This window comes from Acomys minous (genome assembly GCF_964271855.1).
Source record: "Acomys minous genome assembly, chromosome: 17".
NCBI lineage: Eukaryota > Metazoa > Chordata > Mammalia > Rodentia > Muridae > Acomys > Acomys minous.
Window position 1 is genome coordinate 7480900 of NC_140500.1, and position 26632 is coordinate 7507531.

The 26632-nt window shown below is 44.3% G+C and overlaps 1 protein-coding gene across 2 annotated transcripts in view; it reads left to right on the forward strand.

Moving 5' to 3' along the window:
- LDHB (lactate dehydrogenase B) overlaps positions 1 to 21229 on the forward strand; it is a 209711-nt gene extending 188482 nt beyond the window's left edge. Inside the window, exons 1-8 of one of the 2 annotated variants that reach the window (XM_084765338.1) lie at positions 1569 to 1723; positions 4007 to 4141; positions 9227 to 9344; positions 11373 to 11546; positions 14782 to 14955; positions 16994 to 17111; positions 18557 to 18680; positions 20869 to 21229. In XM_084765338.1, the coding sequence (XP_084621464.1) occupies positions 4013 to 4141; positions 9227 to 9344; positions 11373 to 11546; positions 14782 to 14955; positions 16994 to 17111; positions 18557 to 18680; positions 20869 to 21036 (1005 nt within the window). In that variant the 5' untranslated portion in view covers positions 1569 to 1723; positions 4007 to 4012 and the 3' untranslated portion in view covers positions 21037 to 21229. Of the gene's footprint in view, positions 1 to 1568; positions 1724 to 4006; positions 4142 to 9226; positions 9345 to 11372; positions 11547 to 14781; positions 14956 to 16993; positions 17112 to 18556; positions 18681 to 20868 lie in introns of those variants that run through there. The other variant, XM_084765339.1, reaches the window with a different exon arrangement.
- The last annotated feature ends 5403 nt before the right edge of the window (positions 21230 to 26632 follow it).

Sequence of the window (26632 nt, forward strand, 5' to 3'; positions counted from 1 at the left end):
TCACACAGGAACATTCTCAGTACATATTTTTAGAGGGGGAAAGAACTCAACTTCTCTTTTGACTGTTTCCTTTTTCCATTCTTATTCAGTCTTATAGCCCACTTTCTTCCCCGAGAATGATTTCCTTTAGCTTCTTTAGCAGTTGGTGCCTACATGTTCAGCAAGCAGAAAAGGTGTGTTCTTTCCTGAACCTTTCCTGTGTTCTCCCATTATCTGCCCCCCCCCCCACACACACATGCACACTTCAGTTCCTGGTATCTGAATTCAAACCCCAGGCCCCTCCCTCTTCCCCTCCCCTATCAGCTGCTTAACCTGGCTGTACCAAAGCTTCTCCTTTCCATCAGTTCCTGGTTTTCCCTGTTTTCCCCAGTAATGTGGTTCGCCACCCATACTCCCCCAAATTTTTGCTAAAGCTGAGACTAGACGTGCCACAGGAGCGTAGGTGCCATATTCCTACTTACACCATCAGTGCGTGGCAGGAGACTTCTATTTATAGAATTAGCAGTCATTTACAAGAGCTAGCCACTTGAAGGAAACAAAAAGCCAGCTCTCACGCACCAGAGCCAGTGAGCTTGCTAGGTGGGGAAACAATTTTATCTAAGAAAATGATACTGCCCTGAAATTTTCAGAACACTTGACTGCTTAATCCACCACATTGGAGTAAGGAACCAGGTGCTCTGCTCGGTGAGACAAAGAGCTAAGAATGTGGGAAGGTAGACTTACAACACACACACACACACACACACACACACACACACACTGTACAAGGGCCTATTTTCTCCCCCTCTGGGTTAGGCCTTCCCTTAGGACCTTGCAGTTTTCTGGAGGAACTATGAAGGGCAGAAATCAAGGGCATCTCTATCTTGTTTGGCAGCTATTAAGTTAAATTAAGGTGTAGGGGGGGAGGGGAGGTAATTGCTTATCGAAGGAACTTGAATATAGTGATCAAAACTCCATTTTCTTCTGCTTTTATTTCGTTTAGCTTGTTTGAAACACTTTTAAAAAAAGATTTGAGTATTTGTTTATACAAGCATTCTAATTGCACATATGACCACATGACAGAAGAGAGCGTTAGATTTCATTATTGGTGGTTGTGAGCCATCCTGTCCTTGCTAGGAGTTGAACTCAGGACCTCTGGACGAACAGGGCAGCCTGGGCTGGTCTCAAACTCCTGGCTTCCCTTCAGACTTAGCTTGCCCAGTGCTCGGGTCACAAGCATGTGCAAGACCCTGCTCTAAGTATGCGTTCTGAAAGAGTTAAGAAGCACCCGGAGGCCTTTCTGAGGTATGTTCCAGTAGGAACTTAACGGAGGAGACTGCTCTAAAGTTGAGCCAGAATGCAACTTAGACGTAGGTTTCTATTTGCACAATGTAGGGGCGGTCCAGAACGGTCGGAGAGGCAGCTTTACGGGATTACTGCCACTGCAAGGGCCAGCCATAAAGCAGTGAGAATACCGCAGCTACCCGAAGGTGACCTCCAACTTTAGAGGGGCTGGGGGCGGGGGGAGCGAGTGCGCGCTCAAGCCTTGTCCTTGAAAGGGGTTGGGCGAGCCAAGGGGAGGGGTAGACGGCTCTAGTTTCCAATCGCCGTGGAGAAAACTAGAAGGCTGGCGGGCGGCGGCCCCGCCTCCTCCTCCTCTTTGCAGATCTAGCCTCTGCAGAGCAGCTTGCTGACTTTGCGGTGGTTCCTAGCTTCGTCGCGCTGCCCACCCTCGTCTTGTCTGGTAGGTTTGAGCCCAGGATCCCAAAGCCTGGCTCACAGAACAACAGGGTTTTGTGTTGGATGGAGACAGGGAGTGCAGAGGGGCAATTGTTTAGCAGAACAGGAGGAAGGAGTTACGACACATCCATCCTTCCCGGCCTTTGCCCCTGAGCATCCCCGCTCTGACCTACTTCTTCCTTGCGGGTTTGGGCGGCTGTTGGCCGAGGGAGCAGAGGTGGGCTGGAGGCTGAAGCTGAGCTCCAGGCTCGGTCTGCACCCTGTAGGTTGGTCCCGGGCCTGTGTGCTATCAAGGGAGAGACATGTTACATGTGTACGGCAAACCTGGTCTCACCAAGCCCTGGTCGGCAGGTGGCGGCCACATCACCTATCCGCTGGGGGTTGGGGTGGAGGCTGGGGACATCACGCGTCTTGGTGCCAGTGAGCCGGGCAGGGACCATATGGGTCCTGTGAAGGTTGGAAGGTCTTGCAACTTGTGATGAAGGAAAGGCCTTGAGGTTGTAGGAATGGGGATAAAGGAAAGCTCGGTTGGAACACCAGGCTTCATCCGCCCCCCCCACCCCCCCACCCCCGCTCCCCAGCCGACCCCACTCACGCTGCCCGCCCTGCAGCCAGGTACGTGCCAGACCTCTTTGGATGACACAGGGTTTTGTTTACTAATTGTACTCAGTATGGAAGCCTAGACTTGCCCCCCGGAGACCTTATCCGAGATGTGCGCTGGTGCCTCCCTTGTGACCTGCTTTGCACTGGAGGAAAGGTGGCTTGAGGGACCAGACCTGGAGGTGGGGGGTAGGGAAAGAAGGGGTGGAGAAATTCGAGGCAAAACCTGAGCTTTTACGGTTAACACAGAAGATACTCTGCTGCGGAGTAGACCTTAGCCCCTGACCCACAGCACTGGCTCCACAGGAGAGGAGGGTGGGAGGGTGTTTTTCCTGTTTATCCCTGTCACCTCTCTGTAGTCACAGGCCTGCTACAATGCAAACTATTCTCATTTTTTTCTACTACTGCCGGGGGTGGGGGTGGAGGAGAGTGCGCCCTTTCGTGTAGATACGCAAGTCTGCCTGCGTTTGCTGAATCTTCAACACCGTTGCTTTTGAAATCCCCCACACTAATTTAAAATGTTTTCCGGCCAGCCCAGCTGGGGATAGGTAGGCGCCTTCTGCTTTCTCTTACTCAGACAGGATCCCAGGAAGCTCAAGACCTTGTGATGGAGGATGACCTTGACCTCTCCTGATCCTCCTGTCCGCACTTCCCAACAGTTGGGATTCCAGGCCTTCCCGGTGCTTTCTCTAGCCTACCTAACAGATTTTAAGCCAACTAATAAAAATAAACTTGGAGTGGGCGGCCTTTGGCGAGGCTGCGTTTTTCTTACTGAAGAGACACAGCCGCTCTCTGTTGAAGCCATTTAAAATACAGGGCTTGGTGAATCCATTTTAAGCTGGGGCTTTGCCCAAGCCCTCCCAAGACATTTCACCTTTGCATCCACCAGAAAACTACAAATGTGATTCTCTAAGGCAAAATAATCCCTGAATTGGTGCAGACTGGGGGAAGGTTGCAAAATACGAAAAGCAAGTTATGGAACAAAACAAGTTGTGATTGGACAGCTAAGGGTTCTCAAAGAGGCAGTTAAGGCGGGCTTTGTTCCTGCGCCCTTTACAGATTACAAGCGAAACAAGGTTATAGAAAACACTGGCCGGCCTGTGAGGAGCCTCAGCTGTGATAAGCTAGGCTGAAAAGGAACAGACTGAAATCATCAACTTAGATTACAAAAACTGATACTTCATTGCAAGGAGCTTTGTAAGGAGAGTAGGACAGTAAGTTTTGTGAGATTTTAAAGTACAACTCAGTCTTTGTCCTTCAAGAGTGAAGATAATTATTTATAATGGGAATTCTAATCATTCCTATTGGATTTTTTAAAAAGCTTAAATATAGATTAGCTGGTTCACATGGTTGCATGTAAATTCCTTAGAGAGACGAAGGAAATTCATTTATTTGAGTATAAGTATCCGAATATTTTAACCGGTAATAAGCAGATATAACAAAAAAGTCATAGGAGTGATGATGGCAACTTACTTGCTTACATGGAGTCCTCTGCACAAGGAAGCCGCTCCTGGAGACTTTCTGCTTGGATTAAATCCTCCATTAAGTGAGATGTGGCTCCTTTAAATGTGTTCTGTACTTAGGCTACCCTGTGGAGCTGTGCTGTACTTCAGGATTAAAGCTGTAACATTTTGGGCTAGTTCTCACTCCATTTGTGTAAAATATACTGGTCACCTTTTTCTTGCAGGACAAGATGGCAACACTTAAGGAGAAACTCATTGCGCCTGTCACAGAAGAGGACGCAGCTGTCCCGAACAATAAGGTCACCGTAGTAGGTGTCGGACAAGTTGGTATGGCATGTGCTATCAGCATTCTGGGAAAGGTATGTTGTTTATTGTTGTTGTTTTGGTTTTTTGAGGCAGGGCTTCTCTGTGTAGCATTGGCTGGGAGAGGTAAGTTTTCAGAGCAACAAAAGTTCCATTCCTGCAGAAATAAATGCACCGTCTGAGCGGCTAGGCCCTCTATAATCTTCAGACCCCTCTAAGCCATCTGAAATAGCTTGCAGGTAGCAGACTTAACCTTTCCGCACATGTATCAGAGGACTCTGGTCACGTGTGACCACACTGGAGCTGCACATCAGAGGACTCTGGTCACCTGCTATGGCACTGTGGTGTCCTCCCTCATATTCATATTCTCCGTGTTGTCAAAATCACACCCATTAGAGCTTAGATTTTGCCTCAATCTAAGACATGCATCTTATATCCTCACTACTAAATCTTTTTCTCAGTTTTGCAAGCCTTTAACTTTTTCCCCCAGGCCAGTTTCTTTCTTTTTTCTTTTTAAATATATTTTATTGATTTATTCATATTACATCTCAGTTGTTATCCCATCCCTTGTATCCTCCCATTCCTCCTTCCCTCCCATTTTCCCCTTACTCTCCTCCCCTATGACTGTGACTGAGGGGGATCTCTTCCTCCTGTATATGCTCATAGGGTATCAAGTCTCTTCTTGGTAGCCTGCTATCCTTCCTCTGAGTGCCACCACGCCTCCCCATCCAGGGGAGGTACCAGAGTTCGTGTGAAAGTCAGACCCCACTCTCCACTCAACTGTGAAGAATGTCCTGTCTATTGGGTAGATCTGGGTAGGGGTTTGAAGTTTACCGCATGTATTGTCCTTGGCTGGTGCCATAGTTTGAGCAGGACCCCTGGGCCCAGACAGATCCACCCATCATTATGATCTTCTTGTAAGTTTCTAGGACCCTCTGGATCCTTCTATTTCTCCATTCTCCCATGCTTCTCTCACCTAGTGTCCCAATAGGATGTCCTCCCCTCTGTCCCACTTTCCTGATAAGTGAAGACTTTCATGGGACATGCCCCTTGGGCTAGTATGCAGATATAAGTGAGTATATACCATTTGCCTCTTTCTGCTTCTGGGTTAACTCACTCATTATGATCATTTCTAGTTCAATCCATTTATCCACAAATTTCGGGAATTCCTTGTTTTTAATAGCTATGTGGTATTCCATAGTGTAAATGTACCACAGTTTTCTTTATCCATTCTTCTACTGAGGGACACTTAGGCTGTTTCCCCAGGCCAGTTTCATGGCATCCTCTTCAGTGTATGCTTTTCTGTGGTTTTCTTAAATTAGGTGTGTCTGTTGGGTGGGCCCCACAGGTGTATTCATCAGGAAGTACAGCAAGATAACCTGCCTCACTCCTATGGTGATAACCTGAGGCTGTGGCTGAATGACTGCCTGGAAAACTTAGATGTGTTGGACTCTGTCTTCTCTTCTTGGGAGATGTTTGTAGAGTGGCTTGTTGAGCTTGGAAGGATGCCTCAGGATTCTCAAAATTTGAACCTATGGCATTATTTTGAAATGATTTCAAACTTAACAGAAAAATTGTAAAATTACCTTAAACATTTTCATGTATGCGCCATTCATACGTGGAATTTTGCTGCCTTCTCTCCCTCTTTCCCCCCCTCTCCCCCTCTCTCTCCCTTTCTCCCTCTCTCTCCCCCTCTCTCTCCCCCTCTCTTTCCCCCTCTCTGTCCCCCCTCTCTTGTGCTCCCTAAACCCTTTGAGACTATCCTGGTGAGCTCACCCTTTCAGAGGTGTCCAGCATGTTTCCTAAGAACAGACACATTCCTGTGTAATCGTTGCAGCATGCCTTTCTCGCTGCTTTGGTGCCTCCAGACTGGACTCTCCATTTGCTGTCTGCCTCTCTCAGCTCCTGGCTGCCCTCACAAATACCTCTTGTAGTTCACACCACGGCTCTTTCTTTGTGACTTGAGGCTTGTTCTGTGGAGTTTCCTTAAATGTAGGACGGAGAACGCAAGCAGGCAGCTCCTCCCACGCTGCTGCGGAGCACACTGGCCCTTTGTATGGTGGCTACTTGAATTTCTTGACCAAGCGTATTCCTTAGTTTGTGAAGTTTACTGTGTTGTTGTTTTGTTGGGAATTGAGCCCAGGGACTCTTCTGTATGCTAGGCAAGCATGCTACACTTTACCCGAGTCACATTCCTAGCCCCTTTTGTTTTTATTGCTTTTGAGATTCTACATGTGTCTCATGCTGGCCTCGAAATTGAGGTTCCACCTCCTCAACATTGAGGTTACTGGTATGTGCCATCATGCCTGACCACAAACTTTAAATTCTTTTTCTCTAATGTATTTCATATGTTATAGGTGTTTTGCCCAAAAGTATATTTGTGCACTTATCCTGAGAAGGCTAGAAGAGGGTTTCAGATCCTCTGGCACTGGAGTTACAGATGGTTGTGAGCCACCATGTGGTTGCTGGGAATCTAAACTGATTTTTTTTTTCACAAGAGCAGCCAGGTCTCTTAACCACTCAGCCATCTCTCTAGTGTGTAAACTTTAAATTCTCGAGGGTCAAATTGTGAGCCTTTGAACAGAGAACCAGCTATCCAAAAACTCAACAGTGTGTGATCCTTTGCTCATTCTCCTAACTGCTCGTGATTTACTAGATACCTGTGAGATGTGATAGTTTCTTGAATTATAGGGCTTTTAAATAGTTTAATTTCCTGTTCACTCTTACTTTGGTTAAAACAAAAACAATTGAGCTTACATATATATATATGATATATATATATGATATATATATATCATATATATTATATACACATAAAGTAAATTAAAGAAAAAGAATTTAAAGATAGGAGTCAGGCATGATGGCACAGCCCAGAAAGCCCAACCTACAGGAGGTAGAAGTAGGAGGGATCACAAGTTCGAGGCCAGTATGGGATACATACAGATTCTCAAAGGCAATAAAAATGAATATATATGTAAACAGTAAATATGCCATGCCCAACACTATTAAAGTGCTTTATAATAATAGATTTAAGAAACTTTTTTCTTTTTTGTCTGTGGGGTTGTTACGAGCTTGCTGTGGGGTCTCCCAGTAAGATCCCAGGCTGGCCTCGGTATCTTAGCGGTCCTGCTGCCTCCTCTCAGCCTTCCAGGTGCTGAGATTCTTGGCCTGTGCCACCACATCCTCCTAATAGGGAACTTTTCTTATCCTTGTTTTTAACACTTAAGTGACCAAAGCAAAAGAAATGAGGTCACCTGTCCCCTGTTGCACACCCGCAGAAGTACAAGCGCCACAGGTGGCTGTTCCTCCATGTAGCTGACAATAACCCTGAAATCTGACAGGGCACTGGGGAGAACTTTGACCTTGGATCCTGCAACTCAACGCTGGCTGCTGCCCAGAATACCTTACTATATATCCCTATGTTAGGAAAAAGCTCAAAATGCAAATCAGTGAATGGTACTTACCCATTTGGTTAATTATTTGAAAAGTTGTTTTTTTTTTTTCCTCCCAGAAAATCTCGTGCTTAACAAGCACTTGAATAGAAAACTGCTGGCATCAAATACCAACCCACAGATGGTGGTCATTTATTAACTAGGAGGCAGAATCCACAACTGTGTCCGTTCCACTTGGGACTTGAGATGAAAAGATTTCTACAGTAACGTTTTTGGCTTCCAAGTGGCCTTGATCCTTAGTACTGTGTTTGTGTTCACAGTAAAGGCATACGCTGTGGGTGTGTGGGTGGAGAGGGAGTTGAGTCACCCAGCAGCCATTCGTTCGTGTGACTCCGCTCTTGGAGGCTGCCCATCACACACATTCAGCTGGATTCAGCACTTTGGTTAGTAGGTGTGGGTCCATCATCTCCTTCCAAGCTAACTCTCTACACCCACCGACAGCCGCACTGACATCCTGTGATGCGCTTTCTGTATAAGCACTAAATTGTGTTGCCCTGTTGATGCCAGTGGCTCCCATGTGCTGCTGGTACTAACAGATGATTGGGCCCGCTGCTGATGGGCCCCGGCACAGAATGTTAGGCTGTTATTAAGTGAGGTGGTGTTAATTTGGGTCTTAAAAAACACAAATAAGGATTTTGTGGGTTCTTAGATGCTGCATGCAAAAGAACGAAAGAATTTTTTTTTCAAATATGTCTAAGTAGGGAAAAAAAAGTAGATAAAAATTAGTGTCCATATTTGATACAAAGCTGTCATGACTACTCCTGGTGCCCAGGGTTTGGTTCCTAAAGGCACAGTCTTCATCTAAGACTTGGGTGCCTTTCCTGCCGAGACCCCGAGTTGCTCGGAGGCAGCCTAAGCACTCTGGGTGGTACATCAAAGAAGACTCCAAGTTCAACTCCAAAGTGAACCTGCCCTTGCAGATTTAATTGGGACCACTGTCCCAGAGGCCCTCTGAACTATAACATCAAGACAGACATACTGCCAAGCTTGTTTCTGAGTCAGTCTGTGTCTGTATGTCTCTCTGTCTCTGTGTGTCTCTGTCTGTCTGTCTGTCTCTCTCTCTCGTGTGTGTGTGTGTGTGTGTGTGTGTGTGTGTGTGTGCATTCCTTACCTAATGTGAAGGCTTGAACTCTCATCTATGCCTTTTATTGAGCCAACTTAGATCCACCAGGGTTCTTTCTCTTGATGACGATTGAATATCAAACCCCAGAATTCCTGAGGATTTTAGCCATTGGGTGCTTAGCTATTTGTGAATGGCTTCCATAGGGTAGATCATGCCATGCCGTCCTTGCGTAACTTAGGGTGCTATTTTAGTGCTACATTAGTAATAACCAAATAAGTGGCGAGCAAATCAAATGAGAAAGTGCTTCCTTGTCCTCACAGACCATCATTGCAGGGAAGGCGTGGTAGCAGGGTTATAAAGCTGCTTGCTTATGTCTTTGTAGAACAGGCTGCAAAGATGAACCAGGAAGTAAAGCCAGCTATAACATAAACCTCAAAACCTACCCCCCCTCACCCCCACACCCTCGGTGACCCACTCTTGTCCAGTGGGGCTTCAAGTCCTAAAGGCTTTACAGGTCTCCAGACAGCGCCGCTAGCTGGGAACCCACGTGTTCAGAACTCGTGAGCCTGTAGGGTACTTCACACGCAAAGCACTATGGGAGTGAATGGCTGCTTTTGTGTTTCTAGTCTCTGGCCGACGAGCTCGCCCTTGTGGATGTCTTAGAGGACAAGCTGAAAGGCGAGATGATGGATCTGCAGCACGGGAGCTTATTTCTTCAGACTTCGAAAATCGTGGCCGATAAAGGTAGGTGGGTTCTCTGCATCCTCCAAGGGACCTGACATGAAAGCGATTTTATTACAGACAGACACTTGGGATGCACCCTCCAGCATGACAAACTAATCATCCACTTTTAATGCATTGCTATTGCTATCTGTGGTGCTGTAGAGCAAACCAGGGCCTTGTAGGATGCTAGGCAAGGGCTCACGGGGTCCCTGATCCATGCTCTATCCTAAACATCTTGTTTGTTGACTTCTTTCTTTTCTTTTTCTGTTTTTTGTTTTGTTTTTGAGACAGGGCTTCTCTGTATGGTTATGGCTGTTCTTGAAATTGCCTTGTAGACCAGGCTGGCCTCAAACTCAGTGATCCACCTGCCTCTGCCTCCCAAGTGCTGGGATTAAAGACATGCGTGACCATTACCTAGATAGACAAATTTTTAAGTAGGAGCAACCGTTTCAGTAATTTTGCTAACAAATTCTCAATATCTACTTTAGTAATTTCATAGACTACAAAAATTTCATCTACTTAGAAATGACCCCATTTTTTATTTAAAATTTGTTCACAATCCTACTTTTTGTAGAATATACACTTGTTAAAAATGAGATTTGTGGTGATAATCACAGGGAGAAAATGACAAATTGTAATAGATGGTCTTGTTGTTTACTGTCTGCATCTTCCTCATACAGGCCAAATTTTCTACATCAGATTTTAGAAACCTATTTTCTGGAGAGTCTGCTACCAGGTGCACATAGCACGTGAATATTTTGTCTTGAGAGTCCGTGTGGAATGCGGTCCTGTACTCCACCCACCAATTATCATCTTCAGCTTTATTTCCCAAGCACGTGCCCTTTGCTCATTTTGTTTGCTTGAGACAGACGTTACTGTGAACTCACTATGCACTTGAGGCCAGCCCCTCCTAACTGCTGGGTTTACAAGTATGCAGTCCTATGCCTGGTGACACAATTCTATTTCTGAAGAAAAATATTGGATACATTACTTTTTTAAAAAGTATTTTTTAATAATATAACTTTAAAAACAATAAAACTCCTAGCAGGGCCTGTGTGTAGCATTTCATGTCAAGCTAGCTGCATTTCACTTGTCCTAGGATAATCTCCTAGCTCCTAAGTGCCCTTCTACTTTGTTTCTGGTAGTTTCTTCCTTTCCTTCCTTCTGTGTCCAGGGACTGGTTTCCTTGAAGAAACTAAGTAGTAACCATTGCTGAGTAGTAATGTTCAGAGTCCTGCATCAGGTGTCTGGGTTTGTCATTCCATCTTCACCTTCAGAGCACAGTTGTATGATGGAGATCAGACCGTCCTGCATTTTAAGGGAGAGACTGTTAGCAGCTGCCGGAAGTCGCCCTGAGCCCAGGCCATCCATGTGACTGAGCTGCTGCATTGAAACTTGCTGAGCATGTCAAGTCTTAGTCTGTATATCTTGAAATACTGAAATATTGGCATGCTTCTTTAGCAGAAAAGTAATCAATTCTCCAAAAATTAACACTGCTAGAACATATATGATCTTCCTTAACAAATATGTTATAACTAGGTATGGTGACATACACCTTTAATCCCATCACTCAGGAGGCAGAGGCAGGCAGTTCTAGACCAGGCTGATCTACACAGTGAGTTCCAAGCCTGACAGGGCTGCACTGTGTGACTGTCTTACACACAGGCATGCACACATGCACATGCATGCAAACACACACAGGTTCACACATACAAATATAAATATATCTTTTCATTTTGTTTCGTTTCAAGACAGGGTTTCTTTGTGTAACCTTGGCTATCCTGGACTTGCTTTTTAGACGAGACTGGCCTCAAACCCAGAGATTTATCTGCCTCTGCTTCCCAAGTGCTGAGATTGAAGACATACACCATGGCTCAAATAAATCTTTTTTTAAAACCCCCCAAAACCCCAATCTCTTAACACAGAAAATTTACTTCTCATAAGTTTTGGAAGCTTTGCATGGTGAAACTTCTAGAATATACCATAGATAGCCTCTTTTTGGCCAAGGAGCTGAATTTAAGGTCTACCGTCTTGTCACTTTTCCTCAAGATTACTCTGTGACAGCCAACTCTAAGATTGTGGTGGTGACTGCAGGCGTCCGCCAGCAGGAGGGGGAGAGTCGCCTCAACCTGGTGCAGAGAAACGTCAACGTTTTCAAATTTATCATCCCTCAGATCGTCAAGTACAGCCCGGACTGCACCATCATTGTGGTTTCTAACCCAGGTACTAACAGGACGCTTTAGCCGGGGCGAAGGCCTGTCTGGTTCCAAAGGTTTGGGGGGGCTCGTTGTTCTGAGGTTGTTCGCTGACAGGTGGTCCACATGTCTTCTGCTCCTGGTGAAGAAAGAGGGCATTTACAAAACAGGTGGCTCCACCCCAGGGCAAATGTTCAAAAACATGAGATTCCGTGTTATGTTGTGGGCTTCACCTGTGTTTGGGTAGGGCTGTAAGGCTTCACTTTTTTTTTTTTTTTTTTTTTGGGTTTGGAGACAGTTTCTCTGTGTAGCCTTGGCTGTCCTGGACTCACTTTGTAGACCAGGCTGGCCTCGAACTCACAGCGATTCGCCTGCCTCTGCCTCCCGAGTGCTGGGATTAAAGGCGTGTGCCCCCACGCCCAGCAGGCTTTACATTTTTAAAGGATATGAAGAGGGAGCTGGGAGATGACTACTTAAAGTACGTGCTGGGAAAGCTTGGGTGTCTGCGTGGGGATCCCCAGCGTTCACACAAAAAGCCAGGCTTGGCCATATGCATCTTCAGTATCGGTGCCAGAGAGCTGGAAACAAGAGGTTCTCTGGCGCTCTTGACCAGACAGCCTAGCCAACTTGGTGAGCTCTGGTTTACACGCCTTTAATCCCATCACTCGGGAGGCAGAGACAGATGGATCTCTGTGAGTTCTAGGCCAGCCTGGTCTACAAAATGAGTCCAGGGGAGCCAGGTCTACAAGAAAAACAGTTTCAAAAAACCAAAAGAAAAAAGAAAAAAAAATGTGGTCCATTTAGTGTGGGCCTTGGCCTTCACACGCACACTCACACAGACATGTGTGTCCTCTCTTGTGCATACACCATGTACACCACACTGCAGTTCATGACACTACCTTTTTAGCCTAACATATACAAATTATACGAGGCCGTTGTCTACAGCCTCTTCTGAGCCCTAACAGAACAGGATAAAAATCAGTGGACCCCCAAAGCAAAGTGCACATCACCAACCTCCCACTGAGCCATGTACTTGAATTGATAAGTCAGGACAAGAGAGATAGTAGCCACAAATCCCAAGAGGTCTAATAGTCAGGGCGTGGACAGAGTGATGTGGTAGTTAAGAGCACCAGCTACTTTTGCATAGGACTCGGGTTCAGTTCCCAGTACCCAGCTGGTGGCTCACAACTATCTGCAACTCCACTTCTGAGGGAATCTGATACCCTCTTCTGGACTCTGCATGTGGCACACAGACAAATAGGTAGATAAGCTCACACAAAATAAAAATAAAGCTTTTAAAAAATGAAATTATCTCTTATAATCTGGTATAAATTATTTTTTCTATTACCGTCTTGCAAAGAACAATAACATTGCCATGGCTGGAGTGATTTTTGTTGGCATTTTTTCTCCTTAGCCTTTCTTTTTCTATTTATAAAAAAAGGGTTTCTAAGGCTAATTAAGGTTTGGTAACTAAATTATATTTTGTCCTGTGCCAGACCAGTTGGTTAAAGTTTAGTGTCTGCCACCAGCCTCCCCTTTATGTTTTGGCAAGGGGGTGGTGTGCACTGAACTACATGGATGGCAAGTATTCTACCATTGAGCATGCTACCCAGCTCAGGGCCGCACATCTTTTGATTGGGTGCCATCTTAGGTGCTGTGTTACGGTGAGCAGAGGTGGTATACTGATAAATGGTAGTGCTGTCTCTGACCCTTCACCGAGGGACTGTGACAAAGCCAGGGCGGGGAATCACTGCGGTTCCCTTAGAACTGGGAGCTGGGGCCTGGTAAGAGATCATTTCTACTGTCTCGTTCTTTATGAGCCTGGATTGGGGCTTCCTGGGTAGCTCAGTCATGTATGTAGATATACATGCTGGGTAGATGCAGACCAGAAATAGCAGGCAGCTAGCTGTGGTCCATGTGTCTCCATCCTGCTCCACAGGCAGGCATCCCTGACTGGCTACATCACTTCCAAGGTAGAACGTCAAAGTGTGAATCCCCAAGACAGCACTTCAGGTGCATTAACGCTGGCAGGTGAAACACATGTTCCAGTCTGACTGTACCTGAAAAAACACCTTTGCCAGGCTTCACAGAGGAGTGCAGGGGTGGGGATTGCCAGGGCAGCGGTCAGCTTTTCCCTGGGTATACACATGCCCTTCTCTTTCCAACACAGCCCATAACTTCTGTGACCCTCCAGAAGTTTTACCACTGTGTCATACAGATGAAGGTTATGTTACAGTCATCCAACCGTGAGATAGTAATGACAGGGATTGTCATAATAGTTTATTGAATAATATCAGACTCAAAAAAAAAAAAAACCTAGCACACCTTGCTAACTTAGAAATGGCATTGTTTGCACTGACAGCTGTCAGAATTATGGACTGTTAGAATTGGTGGCAATCTGACTGTGGTAGTCACTAGTCTATTGTTATGAAGAGGCACCATGACCAGCACAACTCTTATAAAAGAAAGCATTTGATTGGGGATTGGGGATGTTGTACATTTTCAGGGATTTAGCCCACCACCATCATGGTGGGATCATGGCAGCATGCAGGCCGACACTGGAACAGCAGCTGAGAGCTACATCCTGATCCATCAGGAGAGAGGGGGAGCCAGGGCCTGGCATGGGCTTTGGAAACCTCAAAGCCCACTCCTAGTGACACACTTCTTCCGAGAAGGCCACTCCGTCTAATCCTTCTAATCCATTCAAATGATGCCACTGCCTGAATAAAGATTCAAACATATGAGCCGACTTGGGGGGGAGAGGGGGGCATTCTTATTCAAGCTATCACAGTAAGGGCTGGACCAGCCCTATTTCTTTCTTTCAGCCCACTCCTAGTGACACACTTCTTCCGAGAAGGCCACGCCTTCTAATCCTTCTAATCCATTCAACTGATGCCACTGCCTGAATAAAGATTCAAACCCATGAGCCACCGACTGGGGGTGGGGAGGGGGGGCATTCTTATTCAAGCTATCACAGTAAGGGCTGGACCAGCCCTATTTCTTTCTTTCAAGGTAAAGCTAATTGACTTGTAAGGCTCCTAAGTGTTCTTACTCACCTAATGATACCTATATATGCACAGGTTTTTACATATTTCATGTTTACAGTTTCTTTACGCATGCTTCATTTCTCACCTTCTGACTCAACCATGAGAAGTTAAATCATACACCTTTTTCTGGCCACATCTCACTGGAGAGAAGGGCATGTCCTCTAACCGGTTCAGCAGTTTGAATTTACCTGGCTTTATTTTTCCTAAAATATTTAGTGGATATCCTTACTTACGTCACCTGGAAACTGAGCGGGCTACCTAAGCACCGTGTGATCGGGAGCGGATGCAATCTGGACTCTGCCCGCTTCCGCTACCTCATGGCTGAGAAGCTGGGCATCCACCCCAGCAGCTGTCACGGATGGGTGCTGGGCGAGCACGGCGACTCCAGCGGTAAGAGAAAGAATTGCCTTTGTGCCTCTGGGTTACTCAGACTGTTCTTGGGTCTTTTCTTTTGTTTCAATTTTAGTTTCATATGCTTTGCTATATGCCAGAAAGGGCTCAGAAGTACTATAGTTATATTTTGGAGTCTGTTCCAGTTTGCTTTATATTTTGTCGTCTATTTGTCAATCCACCTAGCTATCTTTGTTTTAGAGGCAGGGTCCCTTTATGTAGTTCTGGTTATCCTGAAACTTGCCATGTATACTAAGTTGGCTTTGAACTCATAGAGATCCTCCTGCCTTACCTTCCTATATCTGTGTGAACACCTGCACACAGTAGAAATCAGAGGACAATTTTCAGGAATTAGTTTTCTTCTATCACAAGGGTACCAAGGATCATATTCGGGCCATCCGGGTTGGCAGCAAACACCTTTACCGGCTGAGCCATCCTGCCTGTCTCATTGTATTCACCCTCATCCATTAAGGATGAATCGGCCATCATGCTGTTTTCTCCCTAAATCCTTTAATGTGTGATTTCTTCTTTTCCTCCTCCTTGCTTTGTTTTTGTTTGCTTTGCTTTGCTTTTGCTTTTGTTTTTATGTAGTCCAGGTTGGCCTAACGTTCCCAGTAGCAGAAGACAACCTTGAAGTCTGATCCTCCTGCCTCCGTCTCCTGCTTGCTGGTATAAATGTCTCCCTCTGAGGTCCTGGAGCCTTTCCCCATCCGAACCCATCATGACTTCTCATTCTGTTTCCTGGGTCTCCCTTAGCCTGGGGCCTTTCTTGGCCTGTGTGTATTCATGATGTTGACCGTTTCGGAGCATGAGTGAGTTTCTGCTGTCCATGTTTGTCTCTGAGTAGCTAGCTAAGGCTCACACACTTCCAGACAGGTACTGTGCAGGCGGGGGCCTCAGGCTATGGCGCCTCTGCCATGTTTTCAGACGCACATGCAGGGCTTGCTCCCTCGTTTTTGTGTCAGTTTTTCTATTTCCATCTTGACCTGTAATGAGACCATGGGCTTAACCATGGAGTTGAGAGAAAAGCCATTTTTTCTTGGTACAATTGGACAGATCCGTGGTTTTCTCTAACAACCATGAGGCTGTCTAGTTAGTCTGGCGCAGCAGGAGTTGTGGGCCAAGGGGTCTTACTCAGCCCCCAGCAGATTAGGTGCCATAGCTGTGCAATTGCAGTGGACTGTACCTGTGCTGCAGTTCATACCATCTGAGTAACTAGCATTCTCTGAAAGTCCCTAAGGAGCATGAGCCTGGGGTTTCAAAGTTCAGTTCCCATGTATGTGTGTAGATAGTCTACCCTAAATGAAGATTCTAGTTTATATATTAGTGAACATTTTATGATGATAGCTGTATTTGGGTATAAGTATCCTAGGTTTTTGTTTGTTTGTTTGTTTTGGTTTGGTTTTTTTTTTTTTTTTTTTTTTTTTTGGCTTTTTGTTACCAAAATGTCCCAGTCGAGAAGTTTACATTTCTGAAATTGAGTATTTAGGATGGTCCCAAACTATAATCCTTTGTGAATTTTAGTAACCTAGAGATTTGGAAAGAATTTCATCTTCCCTGTAAATGATACAATGACTGTTTATAGCCACATTTGTTCAAAGTCAAAAGGTCAGTAGTAGGAGTTGCAGAAGTGGCTCAGCAGCAGGAGCACTTGTGGCAAAGGACCCAAGTTCAGCTCCCAGCACCCGCATCAGGTGTCTCACAGCTGCCCACAACTCCAGCCCCAGGTGTTTTGAATCCCTCTTCCGGTCTTCTTGGGTACATGCACATATCCCCATATATATATATACATATACATAACAAAAATATATATATGAATATATGCATATACATACCCAGATATGTACATATATTTAAAGGTCAGAGCTGTTGCTAGTTGAAGGCAAATATCCGCCCCCCCCCCAAAAAAAAACCTCTCCAAAGGGGACAATTGCCACTGGAATAGTACTCACTGGTGCTGGAATAACTTGCATCAGAGTTGAGATAAGAAAAAAAAAGGGTTGTTTGTTGTTATTGTTGTTGTTGTTTTCCCCCACAGTGGCTGTGTGGAGTGGGGTGAATGTGGCAGGAGTCTCCCTTCAGGAGCTGAATCCAGAAATGGGGACGGACAATGACAGTGAGAACTGGAAAGAAGTGCATAAGATGGTAGTGGAGAGGTGAGTGGGCTGACTCCATTAGGGGAGCTTGTGTCCTGTCCAGGTAGATAAAGCCCGAGCTGTTTGCACACTTCCTGCCCAGGTGACTCTCCACCTGGTGAGTCTGTCGTGGAGGCGTGGGAAGGGTTCATGTAGAGCAGGCACACTTGCAATACAAGTCTCTAGAGGAAGCAAATCGTGTTTTCTCAAGACAAAACTAGCTACGCAGGCAAACATGGAACTGCCTAGGGAGATGGGCCTTTACCTTGCTACCTGTCGACAACTAAGGCTGGCTTCCTCCACAGAGGCAAACCTGGACCCCGTTGGTCACAGAACCACCACTACCTCCACCCGGGCAGATTGCTGGAAGTATTTAGGCAGCACTGGTCTTATCCCCTCCCCTCCCCGGCGTTAGAGATGTCTCCCACCTTAATCTCATTTTCCAAAGCCATTTCTTGTTACCAACCATTCTCCTTTATGATCTCGCCATCCAAAATAGTACATCATTTTGAAATACAGCCCACGTTGCAGGCTTGCACCCCGATTCTGACACTGGGGTGACTGTAGAGCTGGAGTCACTTAACCTTCAAGATTATCATCCGTCTTTTCCCAGATGCACTAAGCGTAGGTCATAACTACCTATAATCTGTGGGCCCTTTAGTGCGTGTATGGCTTGTGGAATTATCAAGATGAAGTCACTGTCATGTGCAGGGCCACACAATTATCACTGATAAGCATTCTATAAGTGTAAAAACTATTTGCAGAGTTTTTCAGGAAGATTGCTACCTCAAATATGAAAGTTTTACTTAGCTGTGGTTTCTTAGACTTGTATATAAAAACAAACAAGCAAACAAAAAACAAAAACAAAAAAAAAACCCTGGAAGTTGTAAAAGTCCTTAGACTTTCAATTCACTTAATGCCTTGATGTTATGAGAGTGAGCTATGGCCTCACCTGTCTTCATTGCTTCCTAAGCTCATTAATATATTTGGAAGTACACATCTCTGTACATTAATATTGGTTGAAAATGTATGCTCCTAGGGATTGGAGAGATTCTTTAGCAATTAAGAGTGTGCACTGCCCTTGTAGAAGACTGGAAGGCAGTTCCCAGCACCCACATTGCATGGCCCATGGTTGCCTCTACCTCCAGATCCATGAGCATCTGGTGCCTCTGGTCTCCTGATACTGGCACCCATGTACACATGCATTCACATGCACACAGACATATGGATTTTTTTTATCTTAAAGAATGTACCCTGTGATGTCATAAACACTCACACCTATGTGTCAGCTGTTACACAGTCTTTACACTTATTTGTACATTAATTCACTTGATGTTCATAAGAGCTTACAAAACAGACGCGTCTTCTCCTTTCCCAAGAAAAGTTAAGATGACCATTAGTCAGAGATGGAGCAGGTACAACCCACTGTCAGGGTTCAATGGTCTCTTCTGTGGTTTGGTTTCTAGTGCCTATGAAGTCATCAAGCTGAAAGGCTACACCAACTGGGCCATTGGCTTAAGTGTGGCCGACCTCATTGAATCCATGCTGAAAAACCTGTCTCGGATTCACCCCGTATCTACGATGGTGAAGGTGAGACACTTGCTTCAAAGTGTAACAAGATCTATCATTGTATAAAGAGACTCATCTAAAGACAGACCAGAGAAGCTTCCAGTTCATGGTTACTTCTGCATTTAGGCTTTATATAAGTTAATTTTTCTTTTTTCCAACCAAAGTCTAGGACAAGAGCACTCACCTGTCCAAGAGCTAAGATGTCGGATTTGTTTTTTAAGAAATCTTCCTTGTGTGCTGTAAAAACTACTAACTGTGAATCCTATTCAGAACCTTCCTTTACTAAACCATTAAGTAAGCATATACTAGGTTGACAGTAAGCTTATGTATAGACATAAACTATAGACATACTTTCATATAGCACTTGATAGAAAAATTAGTTTAACTCAAAAACTATTGAACATACAAAAGAGAAAAAGAGCTTAGCCAAGGGCTGGGAATTTGTCTCAGTTAAGAGAGTGCTTGCTCAGCATGCTTGGGGCACTAGGTCTGATTCCCCAGCACTGTTCAGATCAGGTGCATTTATGCAGATCTATAATCTGTGCACGGAGATAAAGACCAAAGGATCAGAAGCTCAAAATCAACCTCAGCTTCATAGCAAGTTTACGATGAACCTGGGCTACATCACCTCCTTGGAACAAAATTCATTGAACAAAAGTAAAGTTACATTAAAGTAGCATTTGTAGCAAGCAAGTCATTTCCACATATCAGTGTTAAGAGTGGGGAAAAAATGATGGGAAATAGTAGGTGGGGTCCTCAAGAACAAGCTAGCTGACTGGGCAAACTAAATTGGCAAGATCTGGGTTCAAGTAGAGATCCTACCTTATATGGAGAGCCATCAAGAAAGACATCTGAAGAGAGCCTCTGACTTTCAAATGCATGCATACACACACACACACACACACACACACTCTCTCTCTCTCTCTCTCTCTCTCTCTCTCTCTCTCTCTCTCTCTCTCTCATAGTCACACACACACTGAGGCATGTATGTATACATGCATATCATACACACAGAAAGGTAGCTTAGGAGTACAGCGTGGCACCAGATATTTGCTTTAGAGTACCATGAGGGCCAGTTTACAAGGGAAACTCAAGTAATTGTTGACTTTTGCAGGGCATACAAAAGAAGTTTTATTTTCTCTACTTTGATGTATATACAAAGATTTTTGAGGTTAATATTTTTAAAGATTAAGATGTTAAATACCTTTAATCCCAGCACTCGGGAGGCAGAGGCAGGCGGATCACTGTGAGTTCAAGGCCAGCCTGGTCTACAAAGGGAGTCCAGGACAGTCAAGGCTACACAGAGAAACCCTGTCTCGAAAAACCAAAAAAAAAAAAAAAAGATGTTAAATATAATTAATCCATTAGTCATATAGGGAAATTTACACTGTAATCAATTGCCTTATTTAAAGTGCCAAAGCATTTGAGAAATAGTTAACTCAGCACCTCTTGGAGGGCAGGCGGTATTATAACTCCAGTTCCAGTGGATCTGTCGCCCCCTTCTGGCCTTTGTAGACACCTGCCTTCATGTACACATAAACTCACAGTCCCACATATACATAATATATGTATACACACATATATACATACACAACTATATATACATATATAATTATATGTCCATATATATATATATATATATATATATATATATATATATATATATATATATATCATTGTTTTTTGTTTTTCAAGACAAGTTTCTCTGTGTAGCCCTGGCTGTTCTGGAACTTGCCCCGTAGATCAGGCTACTGTCAAACTCAGATATCTGCCTACTTCTGCCTTCTTAGTGCTGGGATTAAAGGCATGCACCACTACTCCAGGTACCAAAAGAATAAAATCTTAAAAACCAAAACTCCAAATGAGTTGATAGGAAATTATCCATTGAGGGAAACAGTTAAAAAGCCATTTAAAGATTCATATAGCAAATTTTATTTCAGCAGAAAACAATGTTTCACTAAAAAAAAAAAAAAAAAAAAAAGCTAAGTACTGACTTCTTTCTTGCAACTGGTTTTATTGTAGAGTAAGTTTGCACAGTCTATAGATATAAAAGTGAAGTCACAGCCCCAAGTGTGTGGGGACATATGGAACAGTTAGATGAAAAACAAATTAGAGAATTAATTTGTGTTTATAGAAGTTCCTGCAGTTGTTTAGATCCAACATAATTCTTCGGGTTGTCCTTGTCTAAATGGTTCTGGTGCTCTCACAGGGGATGTATGGCATTGAGAACGAGGTCTTCCTCAGTCTCCCGTGCATCCTCAATGCTCGGGGGCTGACCAGCGTCATCAACCAGAAGCTGAAGGACGAGGAGGTCGCGCAGCTCAGGAAGAGTGCAGACACCCTGTGGGATGTCCAGAAAGACCTCAAGGACCTGTGACTGCCAGGTTCTAGGCTGTAGACGCACAAGCCTCCAACGTGACGAGCCACGAAGCTTTAGTCGTCAGCCTTGTACGTAGGTCACGGTTTGCTTCTTCCCTGACATGTGATGTGAGCTCACAGATCAAAGCCCAGGCTTGTTTGATGTTTGCACTAGGAGCTCTTGAACAAATAAAGTTATCTATTGCAGCATACTTCTGCATGTCTTGTTCTCTGCGTTGCTTGAGCTGCTGTCTTCCCTTGAAGACAGGACTAGCCTTGAACTTGAGCTCTTCTGGCCCACGGTCTTCCTGGTCTTGAGATTACAAGCTCACCTCGTGTGCTTCAGTTTTGTTTAATGTGTTCTGACAAGTTGTACTAAGTTTCTTAAATGATTCTTCCTACACCTACAATGTCCTTAAATTCCACCCTCTGCATCTCTGTAACCACCGTCCAGGCAGCACCAGGTATTCAGGGTGTCCCATGATTCCCATGGTTTGAGAATATGGTTACAGTTTTTTGAAGATACTTGGCTGTGGTTACATGTGGGTATGTGCACATGAGGCCAAAGGCACCTTGAGGCCAGAGTCACAGGTGGTTGTGAGTCATCTGAAGTCAGTGCTGGGAGCCAAGCTAGAGTCCACTGCAAGAACACCACCCGTTCTTAACCACTGTGCCATGTCTCCAGCTGTGACGACAATTTTCAGGTTATAACCAGGCAAGCAATAGTGTGTGTGCCTTTCATAGAAGGTAGTCCATCTTAATTACCTGAAAGGAAGAAACTATTTTGTAAAACTGGAAATAATGTTGGAGCTGCCTTTGATAGTGAAAGAAAATGAACGGTTGGGCTGAATCACCCAGACCCAGGTGTCAGAAAAGACAACACGACATGGAAACTGAGAGGTGCGAGTCAGATCGACTTTTAACTGGTCCCAGTTTATGTAAGGTATCTAGAGCTAAAAGCCATCATCATCACAAGCGTGGGGTTGGGATTCATTTCCACCCTTGATTGATAGTGGTCTGCACAGGTTGTCTGCTGTCGAACCAAACCTAAGCCTCAGTTCCTTCCTCCATGAACAGCGATGCTGATGGTTCCTCGTCAATAGGCGTGGCTCCACCATACTTCTGATTGACCTCTTCTGCTGAGGCTGAAACCCAGAGCCTGGGCAAGTGCTGTGCCACTGAGCTCTATAACTAGCCTGAACAGGATTAAAAAAAAAAAAAAAAAAAAGGAAAACGTAGAACTCTTTTATTTATTTATTACGTATACAGTGTTTTGCCTGCATGTACACCTACAGACCAGAAGATCTCAGTATAGGTGGCTGTGACCCACCATGCAGTTGCTGGGAACTGAACTCAGGACCTTTAGAAGAGCAGCCGGTGCTCTTAACCTCTGAGCCATCTTTCCAGCCCAGAAAGTGTAGAACTCTTAGTACAAGGTTTGGCCTTAGAGAGGCTAACACAAGGAGTGCTTGCTCTTGCAGATGTTTGTACAGATTCCAGTCTCCGAATTATAAAGTGGTATTTCTTTGCCTTGGCACTAGGAATACTTCAGGCCAGATGGTGTTTGATTGTAGAAAACAGATGGTAACGTGCTTCGTACCAGCCCTGGTGATCAGCTAACAGAAATGACAGGTGACCATAGACACCTTTTCTCAATGCACTTTAAAGTTTCTTTCTTTGGTTTTTCGAGACAGAGTTTTTCTATGTAGTCCTGGCTGTCCTAGAACTTGCTCTGTAGACCAGGCTGACCTTGAACTCACAGATATCTGCCTGCCTCTGCCTCCCTGAGGGCTGAGACTACCACCACCACCAGCCTCACTCTAAAGATTCTTGTAGCGATCTCCAAATGTACCCTGGGTGAGGGGGCAAGGTCACCACTGCTCTGAAGATTTGCATCTTTTGTTATTCTGAGAGAAAATGAGAGGTGCCCAGAGATGCAAGCCAGTCCCTCAATAGAGCTAAGATTCAAACCAGACCTGCAGCTTCTGAACTCCAGCCTTTACCACATCACGTGTTCTGCAGTTAACACTACTTTCCTTATAACGTGTTGAAGTTTCTCGTCTTGTTCCAACATCTCTGAGGGTGTTCATGTTATGGGAAGCAAGACCAAGACAGGTATTAAATTTATTTTCTCGAAGCACATTCCCAGAACAATGATATGTTTGTGTCAAGAGAGTTTGTATAAGTAGAGAGGCCAAATCTCAGCTCCAGTTCTTCGTCATCATTTCTAAGTGGATGCTGAGTTCACAGTAAGCTGTTGGTTTCCGAGATTGGATGTTATGGACCAGTTAGGAATTGTGATGGGATTCTGATTATTGCTGGAGCTCCCACATAAGAATGTAGAAGTGTTGCCATGGAAGCCAGTGGCTGAGGGCTGAGCAGGAAGCAGAACCTGCTCCTCTGGCTTTGGAACACTGTTCAGTTTCAAACAAAGTGGAGCAAGTTATATAGGAAGCCATGAAACATTAAAAGAACCAAGCATCAAGTGTTCACCAAGTATTGTCTGGAGTTACAGGACAGAATAGTGAGTCCAAGGCTTGAGGAAAACAAAACATGTAAAACTGCACTATCTTTAAATGCTACCATTAAAAAAAATATTTTAGTTGTGTGGGTATGTGCACGTTCATGAAGGTCAGAAGAAGGTGTCAGATCCCCTGGAGTTGGTGTTAAAGGTGGGTGTGGGTGCTGGGAGTGACACCCAGGACCTTTGCAAGAACAGCAAGTGTTCTCTTCCATGCCATCTCTCAGCCCTACTTGCATATTTAATACACCAGGAGGACATTAGTCCAGATGTTGGATTTAACGACTCCTCGTCTCCAAACACATGTGATCATAGTGTCAGATATTTCCCCTCTTAGTTTTTCTTAGTTTTTGTTGATGTGGAGGATTAAATTGAGGATGTTGCTCATGCTAACTATGTGCCCTGCCCATACTTCTATGGGCATAGTTCTAACCAAAAATCATATAGGCTAGGTAGCATTTGGAAATGATGTGAACCGGGAACCTGTAGTCATGTGTTGTTACCATAGGAGCAGCATAGTGGTCAAGTCCAAAGTGCTGTGGCAGTCCTGAAGTGCAGATGTTGTGAAATGAGAAGCAATAACTTGTCATACACATTTAGGTATGCTGACGAATAACCCGAAAGCGTGGCTGGGAAAAGGCGCAGAGCATACATCACTATCTCGCCCTACACAGGGGCCAAGCTCTGAGCATGAGGGCTTTAAATGGATTTGGGAAGACTGGAGATGGCTCAGGGATTAGTACCAGCTGCTCCTCCAGAGCACCTGGATTTGATTCCCAGCACCCACATGGCAGCTCACAGCTGTCTGTCCAACTCCAATTCCATGGGATCCAACACCCTCTTCTGGCTTCCTCTAGCACCAGGCACATACATGGTATACAGACATGCATGCAGGCAGAACGTGTATATATATATATATATATATGTATACATGTATATATGTATATGTATATATGTACATATATAATAGCTTTATTGTTTACTTAAACATATATATAAATTTGTAAAATCCTTTCATCCTCTCAGAATTTAGAAAGACTTCTCTAAGCTTCAAAGTCTGTGCCTCTTCATAAGAGAAACGGGTTTCTTCCTGGAGAAACAGTATCCTAGAGACAGCAGCCAACACAGGGAAATGCCAAGCCCTGTATCAGCAAAGAGCCAACCACCCAAGTATGTAAGAAATTATGATTTGATTTTGAAAACAAAATAGTTTAAAAAAATCTAGGCACTGTGACTAGGTGTGTTATTTAAAAACTGACTATTAAAATTGATAGTAAATATGAGAAAAACTATTCCTAAGTTAAAACCATGTTAATAGCCCATTTTCACCCCAAGAATAGAAAATAATACATAAAAATTTTTCTCTCACATTTATTCATTTATGGGGGTTATGCATCACAGTCCATGTATGGAGGTCAGAAAACAACTTGCAGAAATTGGTTGTCTACTTTCATCATGTGTAACCTGGGGATTGAACTTGAGTCTTTAGGTTTGGCTGTAAGCACCTTACATGCTGAACCACCTCACAGGCCCTCAATTATATTTTGAACTCCATAGTGATGTATGACCATCACTTTCTTTTCCTACCCTTTGTTAATTTGTCTGATAACAGTAATACTTTACCAAGTCAAACCCAATATGTGTTATTAGTTGGTAGAGAAGGAATAAAGTCTTGCATCCCCAAGAGATTGGAGTGATTTAATTTATTTTGAAACAGAAATCCCATCACTAAGGATTAGAAAAGAGCAGACATAAGTAGCACATTATTCCAGAATGAGTCTAGATTTGGGTAAAAACATCTTTCCAGGAAATAAAGAAAACATAAGGAATTCAAAGGGTTAACTAGCAAAGGGAGTTTTTTATCCCAAACAAGGAGTAAACCTCAGACAAAAGGCTATGATAATGTTCCTGGTTCTCTCTTGCTTTGCTTACCTGCATCTCCAGACACCATGGTTGTCAGGCTTGCTCCCTAGCTTTAGGGGAGGTGAAAGATGCTTGGGGCGAGAGCCTCCCACCTCATCCCATCAGCTGTTGCTCTCAATTTCCATTGACAACATAAATGATTCTAATCAGTGGAGGAGTATTTATAAGAACAATGTGCAGGGTATTTTTAACAATGTCTAAAAATAGCTCATACCTCCTAGCTCTGTGCTTTGCAAACAGGCACCATGAGCTGCTTCCTCAACATTTAAAACTGCGTTAAAAGTATGTCTATTTATTATCATTTCTATCTTTAATATTAATAGACACTCAGCGTAAGGGAGAAGAGTGCTGACACACACAGGATTTTGATAAATGTTTTAATTGTATGTTAACAAAATGAATTTTGATATTAAAAGTCAGTGGGAGGGGTGCTTGCAAGGAGGACGGGTTGATGAGACTGGGTGGGGCTATGATCAAAATAAAATACATACATAAATTCTCATAGAATAAATTTAATTTTTAAAAGCCCACGTTAATCCTACATGTCAGTCCTACATGACATAGATGATGAAAACTGTGATGACACAGTTTATGCTAACTTTTAAAACAGTTTTAAGCTTATTTTCTATGTATGTATGTCTGTGTACCACATGTGTGCCTGGTGCCCACTTAGGCCGGAAGAGGGTTCCAGATACCCCTGGAACTGGAGTTACAGATGGTTGTTAGCTGCCATGGGGATGCTAGGACTCAAACCTGGGTTCTCAGGAAGAGCAGTCAGTGCTCTGAGCCACTACTCCAGTCCCCTTAACGTGTAACACTGTGCGAGTTCAACAATGTATTTATAAATCACTATAAATGGCATGACTCATTTCAAACGCTGCCTTTATTTGCATTTCAATTTTGAATATTGAGAGTAGAGCTAAAATGGTTTCCTAGTTCATACAGACAAATAAGAAGCATATGGCAGGAGCTAGAAAGACTGCTCAGTGGTTAGGAACACTTACTGCTCTTACAGAGGACTTGGGTTTGATTCCCAGCATGCATCTGGCACCTCACTACTGTCTGTACCTTCAGTTCTAGGGGATCTGACATTCTCTTCTGATTTCCAGGCAAGCGCTTAGCGCTCACAGATGCATGCAGGCGAAACAGCAATGCACACGAATAAACAAAC